Source organism: Solanum verrucosum, unplaced genomic scaffold, assembly GCF_900185275.1.
Source record: "Solanum verrucosum unplaced genomic scaffold, falcon-dt-bn FXZP01000157.1, whole genome shotgun sequence".
In the NCBI taxonomy this organism is placed as follows: Eukaryota; Viridiplantae; Streptophyta; class Magnoliopsida; order Solanales; family Solanaceae; genus Solanum; species Solanum verrucosum.
Window position 1 is genome coordinate 697,328 of NW_026020185.1, and position 17,161 is coordinate 714,488.

General features: G+C 33.3%; 2 protein-coding genes across 2 annotated transcripts in view; both read right to left on the reverse strand.

Moving 5' to 3' along the window:
• LOC125829366 (E3 ubiquitin ligase BIG BROTHER-related) overlaps window positions 1-17,161 on the reverse strand; it is an 882,037-nt gene that overhangs the window by 182,369 nt on the left and 682,507 nt on the right. The gene's annotated exons all lie outside the window — the stretch shown is intronic.
• Window positions 13,834-14,457, reverse strand: LOC125829347 (uncharacterized). Its single transcript, XM_049508582.1, has one exon. It carries the CDS (start codon window positions 14,455-14,457, stop codon window positions 13,834-13,836), a length of 624 nt encoding a protein of 207 aa, XP_049364539.1.

Sequence of the window (17,161 nt, forward strand, 5' to 3'; positions counted from 1 at the left end):
CCATGACATCCTTCATTCTTGATGATTATGTGTTTTATTGGTGGTTGGAAAGTACTTGATATTTGATTTCCTCTATTTGATGAACTTGATCTTGTGTGTTACTGATATTTGTGAGTGCCTTTTTGTGAAAGTTGTGATTGATGAATATTGAGTTTGTTGTTGAGGATATGTAATTTGTTAAAGTGATTGTTGTTGAGCTGGGTGTTATGTAAACTGTGAACTGTTAGGTTGTGCTGGTTTTATGCAGGTCGTAGTTGTGGAGGTTCGGTTGGGGTGTAAGGAGTACCCGCATTCTATCCCCTTAGTTTGTGTTTAGAAGTTTACTTGCTGAGTACCGTGTGGTTTGGTAATCACCCCTTGCTTCTACAATTTTTTTGTAGGTTACGAGCCTGGATTTTATACTTTCCATTCTCTTATTTTCCGAGGCTTCTTGGAGATTTGTGAGGTAGCTGTTTGTTATCTCAGCATACCTACTTACTCCTATTTATGATCTTGTTCTATTCTAAAAACAAGGTCATTTGAGACTTGTGTTTTTCTTTTGAATCAATTGTAATACTTTAGAGGCTTGCACACGTGACAACCAGATTTTTGGGTATTTTTGAGTTGATTATAAAAATTTTTGCATTTTATTGTAATGGTTGAGTTTTAGGCTGACTTGTCTTGGTGGGATAAGACGAGTGCCATCACGTCCATTTTTGGATCGTGACACAGACATAATGAAAAACCAAATAGAATTCCTAGGAATACAAATAGATAAAAATGGAATAAAAATGCAAACAGATATAGTACAAAAAATAATTAACTCAAATGAACAGCTAGATACGAAAAAGAAATTACAATCATTTCTAGGACTAGTAAATCAAGTAAGAGAATACATACCAAAATTAGCAGAGAATTTAAAACCAGTACAAGAAAAATTAAAGAAAGATGTAGAATACTAGTTTAATAAGAAAGTCCAAACACAAATACAAAAAATAAAATTATTATGTAAGAACATACCTAAACTATATTTTTCGGATGAAAATAAAAAATTTACTTATATAGTAGAATCAGACGCCAGTGAAAAAAGTTATGGAGGAGTATTAAAATATAGGCATAGAGAAGAAAAAATAGAACATCATTGTAGATATTATTCAGAAACATTTACTAATGCAGAAATAAGATGGGAAATAAATTGTAAAGAATTATATTCGGTATATAAATGTTTATTATCATTTGAACCATATATTGTATATAACGAATTTATTATAAGAACATATAATACACAAGTAAAATGGTAGCTAACAAGAAAAGTACAAGATTCGGTAACAACAAAAGAAATAAGGAGATTAGTATTAAATATATTAAATTTTACATTTACAATTGAAGTAATAAAAATCGATAAAAATGTTATTGTAGATTACCTATCACGACAAACCTACTCAGACTGAGACTGTGGAAGAAGATACAATTGAAAAGATACTCAAAACTATTACTACACTTTGTACAAAAGTGGATAGTATGGACAACGAGATACAAAAGCTAAAGACTAATGAAGATAATCTGAAGTTTAAAGCTAGTATAACTCAGCAACATAACTATAACAATGCGGAGTTATGTCGATCGAAAGACAGAAAAATCCAGAGCTAAAAGGTGATGTTGGGAAACACCTAAAAACCCATAACATTTGTTTAAATACAGCTGCAGGTACAAGCCAACAAGTTAGTGAAAAACATAAGAATTCAAACTTAAATCAGTTATTCGAAAAACTATTTACCCCGAGGCTAACACCAAAAAACACATTAACTATAGAACCACAAACTTCTACATATGCGGATAGCCTACACCATGACAAAATAACATATAACCATATTACGCGAACCTATATAGAAAATATATACAAAATCAAAACATTTTAAAACCTTAAACCCAGATCTACTACAACCCAAGAATCCAACCAGGATTATTTAACCCAAAAATTACAAGGTTATAATAAACTGATTGCACAACCGAAAACTAACGCCAACTTAGTAAGGACATGTTATAACTATGGACTATTAAATACAGAGGAACTAAGTGGAATACCGAAACTACATAAAACACTTATTACATATAAGAGAGTTACTAAGGGAAATTTATTCTATGTAAAATTTTATACGGCAACAGCAGAGATATTATACAAGGAAATAAAACCTCCGATACAAGTGGTAAAGATAGGACAGACAAAAGATATGATAATACCGGAAGATATCGAACAACAACCAAAGATACAAAAAAGTGAGATACCTAGTTTTTATGCCAATAAGAGAATAATTGGTATATCAACCATTATACAAGAGCTAGCAAATAATTATTTAAACGGAAACGGTATATGGAGCTATTATACAAGAGATCAATTAATGATTTATTCCAATTCAAGGGAGCTAAGGAAAGCAGATATGAATGAAGTCCAAAGATTGATTTTGTCATTACTTAAGCCAGAATAACGACCTACAACACGATCACTAAAAGCAGGATTTATTTTGACAGAGTTATTAACCAGATATTGCAAGTTAATTGGACACAAATATCCAGATCACATATGTTCAAAATGCAATGGAGAGATAATGTGATACCATATGTCCATCTAGAATAATCCAAATGGCAAAAGGAGATAACCATGGAAAGAGATAAGCATGGAAAAAGATTAAAGAAAAAGAAGCCAAGAAAGCTAAAGTCATCTACGTATTATTGCAAAGATGTAAAAGTCATAAAGTTATATAACTTATTAGAAATAGTAGTAGACATGTGTAAAGTAAGAATAGTAAAATGATGTAAAGTAGTCATAAAGTAGGTATGGTGTGTCATAAGTAGTAGGTATGGTGTGTCATACTATATTATTAGGCACATTATTATAATATATAGGTACATTATTAAGTAGTATGTACGTGTAGTATTGTGAAAGGTTGTAAAGGAACAAATCCTTTCTATATAAAGGAAGGCATATGTAAATGAAAAGGCAGGCAATGCCTAATATATAAAACTCTCCTTTCAAAAAACTCTCTCAAGATACTAAATACTTAAAATTTAATTAATAAATCTGAAATCCAATCAGATATTTCTAATAGCATGAATAAGCAAGAGGCAAAGGTATATTGTTCAAAAAATATGCAGAACTAATTGCATATATTCCTGAATATCATATATATGATTGAATAAATTTATGTTAGTTATTATGTATTAGAATTATTTGAATCATGATTTCTAGTTTATTAGCACACTGGAAACAGGGAGAAAAATTATATACTATGCCATCCTAATGTTGAAACCGGTAGGTGAGGAAAGTCGTTTAGGGGAGTAAACAAAGTTGAGGCGCTGATAAGAAGGAAGTATCCGCTAAAGTACGATGCTAGTAGTGACAGAAAAACATGATAAAGATAATCTAGTTCATAATGATCTAATATGAATTTAATCAATTATGAATATGATAGGAATGAATAATTTGAAATAAAAACCTGCATGATAAAGAACATGACTACATACGTTCATGATGAAATGATAAGAAATTATGAAACTTTAATCTTATATATACTTAAAGATATAAAAATAATCGAATTAAGAAGAATCATATGGGAAATAATATTTAATGATAACGAATCAGAAGATATATTGAACCAACAAGGGTATGACTACATGATTTAGACTACGAAAGAATCGTAATAGAATGGTACGATTTAGAAATAAATTCAGACTAAAATGAACTACGAATATTTACAATATTAGACAGAAACTATGGAAGATATAAAACTATTAGAATAATTAATAGAAGAAAATTTATATATGTACCAAAGAACCCAAGATATGTTATATCTAGAATATATCATAAATAATATTAATGAAATATTCAGATTAAAACAGCCATCGAAACAATATTGCAATAAATATTATTATATTTTACCATAAATTTCGCACCTAATATTAAAGAAATATCAAGATTAAGACACTTAGCAAAAGAATATTATAATAAAATCTTTAAAATAAATCACTCACCTACCACACTACCACCTACCACACTACCACTTCTATGAATTCCCCAACTACCAACTCCGCACCGAAAAATGGTATCAGAGCATGGTATAAAAATGGTATACCACTTCTATGAATTCCCCAACTACCAACTCCGCACCGAAAAATGGTATCAGAGCATGGTATAAAAATGGTATACCACTTCTATGAATTCCCCAACTACCAACTCTGCACCGAAAAATGGTATAAAAATGAGAACATATTAATTATGTAGATAGTCTTCTAGTTTGAGGTTGAGTATTTCTATTCTTCTTGTGGCATCAATTTTTGTTGATCTATTTAATTTACCCACAAAATAACTATAATTGCATAATTGAACAACTCTCACAATTCTTCTTGTTTACGAAGACAAATAGAAAACTTACAAAATTTGTAGCTTACAAGTGTGAGAAAACTTGTTTATTAATACACAACAAAAGATAGTTTGAAAAGTTGTTTATCGTGCTTTATCAGATAAGTCATGACCCTTCAAAAAAATCATAACTCATCAAAGAAGTCACAAACCTTCGAAAATGTTACTACCCATTAATGTTAAAAGGGGTATGCTTTTAAGTTGGGGGTATTATAGTAATTTAACATTCAAGTTAGAGAGTTCGTGCTTTTAAGGTAGTATAGAAGATATATAGGTATAGATATAGATAAATCACAAAATTTGGCCACATAGGCTGCAACACATTTCTTCCATTCTTCAATATTCAAGACTTATCTTTCATCCTTTTCCTCAAATTTGATTATTGTTGTGCAGCTTGAGAATAAAATTGTATTGATTAAATATATTTTCATATCATATTCTACTCGTTCGAATATTAATGAGGTGACTTCTAAAGAGATATAAACAAAGTTGAGTGACCTTCTTATCATTAAACAAGAAAAAACACAACTTTATTAGATAATTATCCACAATTGACTGACTGTTATCATAGAATTGATATAATCTACTAATTTAGATAACCTACTTAATTATATCACTTTCCTAATGTAACACCTCGAGCATACGCCCTAGACATGGGTGGCACTCAGAAACCATTGTTGGCCTCAAGTGAACCCTTGGCCTAGTTAACTATGATTCACATATATCTATGGGATACAAATAATCTTTAATACATAAAAAATTAAATCATTTAAAGAAAATTTTAAAACATTTTCTAAAATACTTGACATAAATGTTAAATTTTAGAGAAAAGTACTGGAAATTGTAAAATTGATTCTATCCATGAAGCCTCTATTGTTTAAGATAGGCGTCGGGACAAGATCCACAAAATCTCAAAAATCACTAAAAAAGAATATAGAAATGGGATCCTCGTGAAGAAAAAAGGTCTCACCAAAAAAGCTAGCAAGAGGTCTGTAGTGTTCTCAATGGAACACATGTTCATGACCCTGAACACATTTATCTATATCATAATTCAGACACAGGTCGAATGACAATACTATATTAAATGTACAAATATGTAATATGAATGAGTAATACAATAACTGTTCTAATGACTAGATACATATCAAGAAAAATAACGTAGAATCAAGTAGTGAAAACTATTTGTATTTTATAATACGCTATGCAATATAAGAAATATAAAAGTAGAGAACTTTATTCGATGGGGAGTTTCTCTAATCAACAACCATCACTATGAGCCTAGTGATGATACAACGATTCACCCACGTTGGAAGGGTCATCCTATATTTTGCGAGGTATAGGATGTTAATTATAACTATGAATCCATCCAATAAGCCATCATGAGGAAGTAAGGAGTCGCCCAAAAAGTTGGTGCGATCCTATCCTACACTAGCTACATAATTTTATGGGACTTCAGGTTAGAAATAGACTCTTACCCAATTTGGTGCTCGATACTACTTCCAAAATAAACCGTAGAAATTATTCTCAATAACCCTTTATAGAGGAAGGGAATATTTGTTTATTTTACTTTCACTTTTCTTTACTGAATTACTTTTTCAGAAGAAAATCAGTGATACTCTTTATCTTTCTAAATTGTTAAATAGTACATATTAAATAATTTTATTCTTTCTTTAAAAGTGTTTTTCAAAACATGCATCTAAACGTATCCTTATCGACTTGCCTGTCACGTTTGAAATCTATGTATGAGAAAAATCATATAGTAATCTTTATAAACATGTATTTTATGAACAAATAGGGTTCATGTGCTATGAAAAATGACTAACAATTTAGACTTGAATAGGCAGAATAGAAATAAAAATCTCAATGATTAAGGAATTGGAATTCATAATAAGAAACACAACTATTTTGGATTTCAAGACACCATGGATAACACTCTGAACGTAAACTCTTAATGAATAAATATAGATGTAGAGCGTAAGGAGGAACTTATTACATTACTATGAGTAACCTTACATACCTTGATGAATAAAGTTCTTGAAAAAAATGAAGAACACTTGAAAACCCTAGTTTTCTCCTCATGGATCCTTGCTCTAAGACTTTGAAGTGTTAATAAGTGTAATAGGGTTGATTGATATTGCCTAGAAGCTTATTTAGATGTAAAAACTTCAGGTTTTAGACTTAGAAAGGGTAGGAATGTACATAACTATCCATCATAATAAACTAACAAAAAACACTTGAAAACCCTAGTTTTCTCCTCATGGATCCTTGCTCTAAGACTTTGAAGTGTTAATATGAGTAATAGGGTCGATTGATATTGCCTAGAAGCTTATTCAGATGTAAAAATTTCAAGTTTTAGAATTAGAAAGGGTAGGAATGTACATAACCATCCATCATAATAAACTACCAAAAACCTTCCACGAGGCCATATACGGTTCGTGGTTTAGTATGCATCTAATGTTTTTTTCCTAAAATATAGCAATCAATAAAGGAAAATAACAAGAAAACAATAGTATTTGAATTCGAATTTGTTTGTAGGTTATATCTTTATGAAATCTTTAAGAAAATATGTGTAATACCCTGATTCTTCTTTTAATAATTTTTCTTCACTTGATGATATACTTGCGGCTCAACACCTGGAGCGAAGACTTCTTGGTATGTAAAAGACTATCCGATCACCATTGAAGAGCAAGAATTTTCTATGTATTTGTGTGCATTCTTCTAGTCTTAAGAAAACCCCTTAATATCGGCGTGAGCTACGATTTTAGGGGTATTTGGTCCAAGTAATTTAGAGGACCTTGGGCTTGAAGAATGTGAGTTTAGATCGTCTTGTTAACTTAATTGACTGGCCGAAATGTAATTTATTCTTTATTTAAGTCATTTAATTTTTACATAAAATATTAATCCAACTTTATTAACCAATAATTTGACTCTCCCAACTTACCATGAATTTAAGATTTAATCCAAATTGAATATGGATTTATCAATAAAACTTCACTATCTACCTATGAATCTATCTATAGGTCGTAGAACTTCTACAGGCCATAGTTTTGACCCATAGAACAAGTTTATGACCCTTAAAATTCAAAATAAATTCTATGGATTGAACCTACAGCCCGTAGAAACTTCTATGGGTAGTTAGTTTTGAAACATATAATGAAATCATGAGCGTTATAATTTAATATACATTCCACAAGATCTACGGTCCGTCGATCAAAATGTAGATAGTGAAGTTTTATCAATAAATCCATATTCAATTTGGATTAAATCTTAAATTCATGGTAAGTTGGGAGAGTCAAATTATTGGTTAATAAAGTTGGATTAATATTTTATGTAAAAATTAAATGGCTTAAATAAAGTATAAATTACATTTGGGCCAGTCAATTAAGTTAACAAGACGATCTAAACTCACATTCTTCAAGCCCAAGGTCCTCTAAATTACTTGGACCAAATACCCCTAAAATCGTAGCTCACGCCGATATTAAGGGGTTTTCTTAAGACTAGAAGAATGCACATAAATACATAGAAAATTCTTGCTCTTCAATGGTGATCGGATAGTCTTTTACATAGGTCGTAGAACTTCTACAGGCCATAGTTTTGACCCATAGAACGAGTTTATGACCCTTTAAATTCAAAATAAATTCTATGGATTGAACCTACGGCCCGTAGAAACTTCTATGGGTAGTTAGTTTTGAAACATATAATGAAATCATGAGCCTTATAATTTAATATACATTCCACAGGATCTACGGTCCGTCGATCAAAATGTAGATAGTGAAGTTTTATTGATAAATCCATATTCAATTTGGATTATTGGACCCCAAAATTTGACTCTCTGAAGATTTTCCACAACTTGAAAGTACGGTTAGTAGTTCAATCTACAACCTGTAGAAGGGTTTTGTACTTCATTGATTTGGAAAACTCTGATGTGGTAGTCTCTGGTAAAATAACCATAACTTTTTACTACAAACTCGAAATGAGGAAAACTTGGTGGTGTTGGAAAGAGGACTCATAGAACTTTAATTTGATGCATCATGGGACACCTAATTCATTATGATATGAGAGATATGATTATCTGAAGTTGACTAAAGTAGAATCTTACATCAAAACTTAATCGGTAAGGGTGTTTCAACTGAACATTGGACTAGGGGATTCTAGTGACCATAACTCATATCCAAATACATTATCATACTAAAGAATTTACCTTAACACCTATGAACAATTTCAGAATGACCTGGTAACACCTCCCGACTCTACTCTTAGAATCCGAATCATTCATCTTAAGTATATGAGTTTGAACAAGGTGATGTAATACTTGCTCATGTTTTTTAAGGTCTTTTACCAAGTGTACAAATGGTATCTGAAGTGATTTAAGGTCATAAGGGACCTATAACACCAATTCAAGTTCAAACTATTTCTACTGGCTAAGTTTTTCGCATTTGTTAACACAAGATTCAACTTCAAATAACCATATCTTTTAATATATAAAGAACTATGTAAACCGTAACCTATCAAATTAAAAATCTATGAGTCTTCTTTCTAACGCCAACAAGTTTGCATCAGCTAGAGTTTGTAGTTAAAATTTAAGTTCATTTTATTAGACACTATCTTGCCACGCAACGGACCTACGGCTGAGGCTTTTTTCCGCTCTGGTGCACGGCGAGGAAGAACCTACTGCCTTTCTAAGCGGTTGGTTGTGTGCTTGAGGCGTTCTTGGTTCAGGCGCGAGGGCATCTGAGGGCTTTAATGACACTCTTAAAACGTATTTCACCTCCTTAGTTCATAAATTTACCATAGAAATTAAAGTATTCAAGAAACTAACTTTGTCCAAGGTTCATCCATCATCCAAGGTAAGATTTGACCATAAAAAACCATAATTCCTTCATCTTAACGAATCAATAACTCTTAGTCATGAAATTAATTGATTTTTCAAGAAAGCTCCTCAATAAGTTATCTCCAAGTTTCAAGAAAGGTTATGTAGGTCTTCTTCTTCCAAGATCATACTATTCTTCGGTAATTGGAGTGATTAAGCTATGCAAGACTTTAATGAGGAATTCCTTTCATCCTCATATCAAAGATTTATCAATGTTAATGAACCAAATTCCATAGTTAGGGTTATCAAACTCACTTTTGAATTCCACAATCTTGACCCGAATTGCATGATTTCTTTAAATTTTATTTACATTTAAAGATTCTTGACCTATATACTTCCTTTTTATACTTACGAAGGTTTTAGATTTTTATTCTCGTGAGTTATTGACAAGACATTGTTATATTTTTGGAGTAATATTGAGCAGCAATATGGGGTAAGAGTTTAGATAACAAAAATCCTATAAACTACATAGCCAACGTAGATAGGATCGTATTGCAAGACGGGCGACCCCTCACCTCCCTCAGGAAGACTTTTTAAAGGATCCATTTGTTCAGTTGTGTTCTATACTCCGACAAGGTATAGACCGACTATGGCAATGTGGGCAAGCCATTGTATCATATTCCAGTTTAGTTCAGTATTTGATATTATTGCTTTTTATTTGTGAAGTTTAAATTATTTTATCTCATGTTTATGCTTTACTTCAACTGAGTTATATTTCAATCTTCCAGTCTAGTTGTTGTTTCACTCAGCCTTATTACATACTCGTAGATTCAATTTACTGATGTCATTCCACTTATATCATCTGATGATACAAATATACGTGTTCTAGATCATCAATAGGTGTGTCTTTTATATCATCAACCTTCTTACTAGCTTACGTGAGGCCTCCTTGCTTTCGCAGGACTCCAATCATTTATTTATTTTATTAGTTTTATTTAAGGTTGTAGTTTGTATGTCCTGACGCCTATGTGAGACAGTAGAGGCTTCATAGGTGACCAACCTTCCAAGGCTACCAACGTGTGGTTCACAATGAAGGTACCCTAGATGGGAAATGCTGGCTTGTACGATCTGTTTAGGGCTATGTACAATGTGTCTTCCATCAACTTTTAAGTTTTAAGTCAAGTTCAAACAGTCATATCTCTCAGAACATACTAAATTATATGGCCCATAACCTATATAATTAAAGGTCTTTGAGTCCTATTTTTAATTTCCCCAAGTTTGCCTCTTTTCGAGTTTGAAGTAAAAAGTTATTCCCGTTTTAATGAAGCCTTATGAGACAGACGAAGGTTCACGGATGGCTATACACCATGGAGCCTTAACCGATCTGTGAAGCTTTCCTTGAAAGGCAATGTGTCAGTTTTTTAAGCTGCAGTCGGTTTGGTCTTCACCCTATGTGTTTGGTACTTAAACTACGTCGTTTTAACCCTAATTCTAAGCCTAAACCATGTCGTTTAAACCCTCATTAAGGTCTTAGAAAGTGTTAATCGGTTGTTTTTACGTTCATTAACACTTCAAGTCATGAGATCTAGGTTCCAAGAGGAGAAAAGTTATGCTTTCAAGCATTCTTTGAGTTTCATCGATTTCACCAAGAACTCGTTCTTCACAGTATGTAAGACTATCATAGTTTTGGACTAGTTATTCCTCACACCCTACATCTACTTTCAAATCAGTAAAAGAGTAATATAGGGTTCTATCACTAGATTTGAGTATTCTTGAGATTAGTTCATATTGAGTTATGAGTTCTTGAGTTCTGATTACTAAATTCTATTTCCTGATTATTGAATTGCTATATCTTGTATTCAAATTCTTGAGTTGATTGTTCATGCCTATTATTCAGCATGAGCCCTATTTTCTTAGTACTTATTGAGTTCTTATTGCGAATCTTTTAAACAAAAATATAATTGTTTAAACTGAGTTTTGAAAAAGAAAAGAGGAGTTTGAGAAGAGCTTAACCAAGATTCAAGCAAGATAATAAGAGAGCAAGGTATTTCTCAAACGTTTCATTTTTACATAAAGAAAAATTATTTTTTTGAGAAAACTTAAAAGAATTTCCACAAAGATTGAGTATAGAGAAGTTCCCTCTTAAAAAGGCCCCTTTTGAGTAATTTTCTCGACCCATAGTGTACTTTTACAATGAGCAAAGAGAAACCTTGTGTCCTAAATGAGGAAGAAATAGGCTAGAAAAGAATCACTCATTAATTCATCAATATCAGTGCCTCTTCCCTTTCCTAGGTGTGCATGAAGACCGAGACTTCTCAATGAGTTTCAATGATATTTCATAGTAGTTACCTCTTTTAAGAGGATAATTTGTGCATTTATCTCAAACTAGAGAAATTGTATGTTTTTGTATATTTGAGCAAGAGTATATATGTAACGACCCTTCCGAAATAATATAAGCCAATAACTTACGAGATTTTTATACATATATTGCCCTCACACTAGACGAAAATGACGTAAAAGAACTACCAACTTCCGAGTACCCGAACTAGATCTTTCATACTTCACACAATCATACAAAATACGTGATAAATTTAATATATTACAAAACTTGGGCTTACACACCCCAAAAGGTCAAAACATAGAGCCATACTTATATTACAACCCATAGCGACATGATCAATTTAGTCCTCAAAATTTCATGTACATATACAACACATAGATCATGTACAAGTCCCAAGGTTTATACAAAATATAGATGTCTATATGCAAATGTGATCTTCCTTAAGGCTCTCAAAATTTCCATCTCCAATGGCCAGCTTCATGCATCCACTGGATCATTCCCCTACGATAGAAACAACTATCGCTAAGCATATAGCTTAGTGGTGCAAAACTATAGTTTCGGGGCCATCCGATTCACAAAACAAACTTTCTCAAGTCATGAGCAACATAATTGAACATAATTAATAAATCAAGTAAACAATATATAAAGAGTATCAAGTTCGATATTTAAAGACCCAAATGTCAAGACGTTCATAGCATCATTTTCCAAGAGATTCAACAACAAGGCTCGCCCAATATGTACATCATGTCCTCACACCAAGCACAAGAAAGTATCAAGAAGGGGTAACGCCCTGTATCAAGAAGGGGTAACGCCCTGTATCAAGAAGGGTCAAAGCCCAATAATGAAGAGAACCAAGAACCATATTAAAAATGGCTTTCTAGTTCGTACTTAAAAATGGACAACTTCCATTCTTAAGACGGACTAAAAATCCAGAGTCAAGATGGCAAATGATCCAAATCAAGAGGCATGCCAATAGTGACAAAGTCACAGCCACAAGAAGGACAAGGTCCCAACAAGAGTGCCAAGTGATCAAACAATCCGTACAAGTGGGCTAGTTACACAAGCATCTTTAACGTCTCAAAGGATACCAACACAACAATGCAAAGTGACAAGAGGTAACCAAGGTACCAAGATAAACTTTCAGCAGTTAAAAGAGTGCAAGTACAAGTTTATACACAAACCTCAGTGCTTTAGTAAAGAAACAGTCCAACCAATGTATCAAGGTCCTCAACTTGTTCACGAGTATATACAACCTTTAAAATACAATTAAACAACTTCTTTAATCCCTAGCAGCTCAATAATATTGATGTAAAACAGGATTATCATCACAAGTAAAATTAGCTTGCACAAACACAACAATGCTCCAAAATAGTGATTCTGGCCAGCCTAGTACCTCATGTCGGAACTTAGATTTGAAACGGAAAACAGCAAAACTGGACTTTATAACCTGCATGAAATATGTAGATACATCTCTTAGGGTTGCAAACAAACAAGAATCACCTTAAAATGTATTTTGTACAATAAGATATAGCCAAAACACTAACAGCTGTTCATACAGAATTTGAAATTCCAAAATCTGGACAGAACTTGTCCTATGTTGCGTCCCATATTTCGAATCTATAACAGCTGAATCAGAGTTTGACATAAACATAAGAGTTGTAGGTATATGAATTAGCTTTCCAAATCATATTTACTAACTGTAAACTAAGTTCTAGAGTGAGATATATGCATAAAATACCAAACACTACCCAGCTCAGAAACAGATTTTGTCACTTACCAACAAGAAGTGTGTGTTCTTGAATTCCAGCCAAAAAGGGCCACGTTTTCTCTTGTGATTTTGAAGAACAATATGTTAAGCTAAGGTTCTAATGTTCTTAGACTTGAGGAAATCGAAATTAATTATAGGAGGTGTGCAAATATATAGTTACATAGGTGATACTTATCACCTGTACAGATGTCATCAAAAGGGGATGCCCACACAAAAAGTTGGCTGCCCAAAAAGCATACATATATATCTATATGTATCTCCCTTACCTTCCTTTTAAAGTTATACATAATTCTAATTAGGATATTACCTAAACACCCCATCACAAATCCTTAAATTACGATAAGAATTTATTCTAAGCAAGTTGGCAATTATCACAACACTTCAAGTTCCCAAAATGAGACTAAAACATATTCTAGTAATTAAGCAACGGTAAATCGACATGCGACTCTTGGTTAGTATTTAGGGGTGTTACAATTCTCTCCCCCTTAAAGAAATTTCATCTCGAAATTTACCTTACGCTAGTCCCGGAACAAGTGCGGATACTGGGTCCTCATGTCTTCTTCTCTCTCCCAGGTAGCTTCTTTTCCAGAGTGGTTCCTCCAAAGTACTTTCACTAAGGGGATTCTCTTGTTTCTAAGTTGCTTCACTTCCCGAGCTTGAATTAAAATAGGTTCTTCATCATACGTCAAGTCAGGATTAACCTCAATAGATTCAACTAGGAGAACATGCGATGGATCCGAACGATATCTTCTGAGCATAGAAACATGAAAGACATTGTGGATCTTCTCCAACTCTGGTGGCAAAGCTAATTTATATGCAACTGGTCTAACCCTTTCAAGTACCTCATAAGGTCCAATAAATCGGGGACTAAGTTTTCCTTTTTGGCCAAATCTCATAATCTTTTTCCATGGAGACACCTTTAGGAATACTTTATCTCCCACTTGATATTCAATGTCCCGCCTTTTAAGATCAACATACAACTTTAGTCTATCGGAAGAAATCTTTAGACGATCCTTGATAATTTTTACCTTGTCCTCTGTTTGTTGCACAATTTCGGGACCAACAAGCTTTCTGTCACCAACTTCACTCCAACAAAGAGGGAACCAACATTTCCTTCCATAAAGGCCTTCATAGGGAGACATTCCAATATTCGATTGGTAGCTATTATTATAAGAAAATTCTATCAAAGCCAAGTGTTTGTCCCAACTACCCTCAAACTCCATAATACAAGCTCGAAGCATATCCTCCAAAATTTGTATCACTCTTTCCGACTGGCCGTCTGTTTGAGGATGGAACGAAGTGCTAAATTTCAACTTAGTACCCAAAGCTTCCTGCAAGCTACCCCAAAATCTAGATGTAAACCTTGGGTCTCGGTCAGATACAATAGACACAGGGATCCCATGTAATCTTACAATCTCATTAATGTACAATTCGGCTAAACGCTCAAGCGAGTAATCCATCGAACCTCCGGTTCGCAGTGGTTATTTTAACCTAAAAATGAAAGACAAAAAATAAAAAGAAAATAAAAGTACTAGATCCTATGTATGTAGCTTCTCTTGAATCTTAACTTCGGTTTTCATGCTTCTAAAGTTGTGAAAAAATGAATTTTATCTCGAGTGAGCTTTAAGATTTAACTTGTTCTCCAGGTAGGCTTCTACAATTTGAGATTAGAAATCGAAGTTGTTCTTATGTGAGCTCCTGCTATTTCAATTAAAAATGAGCTTAAAAGTTTATTCCTTTCTAGATAAGATACCGAGCTTGATATGTGGATTGACCTTATTCTACAAGGGGATCCCTGAAATTAAAACAAACAAAAGTAATAGCACAAAAACTTTCCCAGATTATGGAAAAGAAAATTTTATGTGAAAAATAAAGATGGTGCTTAGCTTTGAATCGAGACTCCGAATGACTCAAGCTTTGTTGTGATGCATTCTTCAGATGGTTTCAAAATGTTAATATAGACTTCATTTTTTATGATGATCCATCTAAATTAAATTATGTCATACTAAGTCTCATTGTCCAAGAGGGTCCAGCTATACTAAATTTCATTATCCAAGATGGTCCTTCTATACTAAATTTCATTATCCAGGAGGGTGTTGCTATACTATCTGTCATTGTCTAGGAGAGTACTGCTTTACTAAGTCCCATTATGTAAGAGATTCCTGCTAATCCCATTGTCGAGGAGGTTCCTGCTAAAGTAAATTTCATTATGTAGGAGGGTCCTGCTAATCTCATTAGGTCAATCTTAGTTTCATATAGACCACAAATTATTTTATTTTTTGGTTTTTTTTTTATTTGCAAAAGACACCATTAAAAAGAATATTAAATGATGAAGAGAAAGAAATCATTTCATGGTTGCAAATGTCTTTTATTTAATTTCTACCAACAATTTGTGCTATGCATAAGAATCACCTCAAAGTACTTCTAGAAAATTTTGAGGTCCGCACTGAGAAATCGCTATCGTTTCAAATGGAACCTCAAATATACTTAAGTATTTACTAGATCTATTCATCTTGCATCAGTTAAGGTATTAGAATTTTTTCATATCCTCATTATTCAAGTGCACTTCCAACAAATGAAGTCCTACTTCACAGAATAGAAGTGTTCTAAACTTAGGACGTTTAGGAAGTCACTCACAATTTGAAAGATGTTCAATGCATGAGATTGAGATACCATAAGTTTGGGCCTCATATAAGTATCCACTAATATGATAACACCAAAAGTATGATCAAATAGGACTTTGTCATTGGCTTGTAATGTAGGCTTAGGGAAATACATGATATTCATTTGGGATAAAGAGACTATTTCCTCCCTAAATATTGCACTATGCTCTCCATTTTTTAATTTTAGCATTTGACCTTTGTTTTAATGGAAGCTTTTCATCATTTATTTTCTTTTCTTTTTCTTCTCATTTTATTTCCTTTTGTTTGAGATTTTTTTAGCTTTTGTTTGTTCTGTATTTCTTCAAACTTTCACATATTTGATAATTCTACTTTGCTACCCAACTTAGAACTTTGACACGGTAGATAATTAATAGTATGCTAAGGAAGTGATACCAAGCTTCCTTTTGTTGGAGGTTTCTTTTTTCATAATTTTCTAGCCTTTCTTTGTTGTGTGTTTCTTTGGACGTTCACATATTTGATATGTTAACTTTGTTACTCAACTTAGATCTTTGACACTATAGATAATTGGTAGTGCGTTCAAGGAGGTTAGACCAAGGGATAGTGCATTTATATACTCAAAAGGATATATGCTAATATATGGTTATTTAAATAAAAAGGATTCAGGCTTGAAATGGGAATTCTTGTAAGCCCTCAAAATCATGAAGTCTAGAAAAGAGGCCAAGTGGGAGGTCACCAGCACATCTGAGCCATGGCACCCTTCATGGAGCCCTTGAGTGGCCATGAAGGGCACCACGACTTGTGGTGGTGGTCGTGGAGCCTTCCAGTGATTGGCCAAGAGCCCGCCCCCCAGGAGCCCTTAGACGGATCTTGGTGAGCCTAATGCCCTGTATTGGTGGACGTGGAGGGGTGGCAGAACCCACCCAAAGGACAACCACTTCACACTGACCTCCAGACAGGTTGTGAAGGGAAAGAGGACTCGTGAAGATGGTCGTGAGGTGGGAAAAGGGTTCAAGTAGCCTTCTCAAGCCACTGGTCTAGGGTCACGACTGCCCAGACGTCTCGTGGACCCTTAGACAGCTCATGAGGGCCTTTATATGGGGTTCACGTCAACTGTAAGTCAGTGGAAATTGAGTCTTTTCATAATTATTTTAGCTTGATACTATGTCATTTACCTCTTCCCTAGAACCCCTATATATGTTATTTTAACCCCAAAATCAACCAA

Coding starts and splice junctions, on each gene's coding strand:
- LOC125829347 (XM_049508582.1), bottom strand. CDS start 14,457: ATGTCTCCCTATGAAGGCCTTTATGGAAGGAAATGTTGGTTCCCTCTT.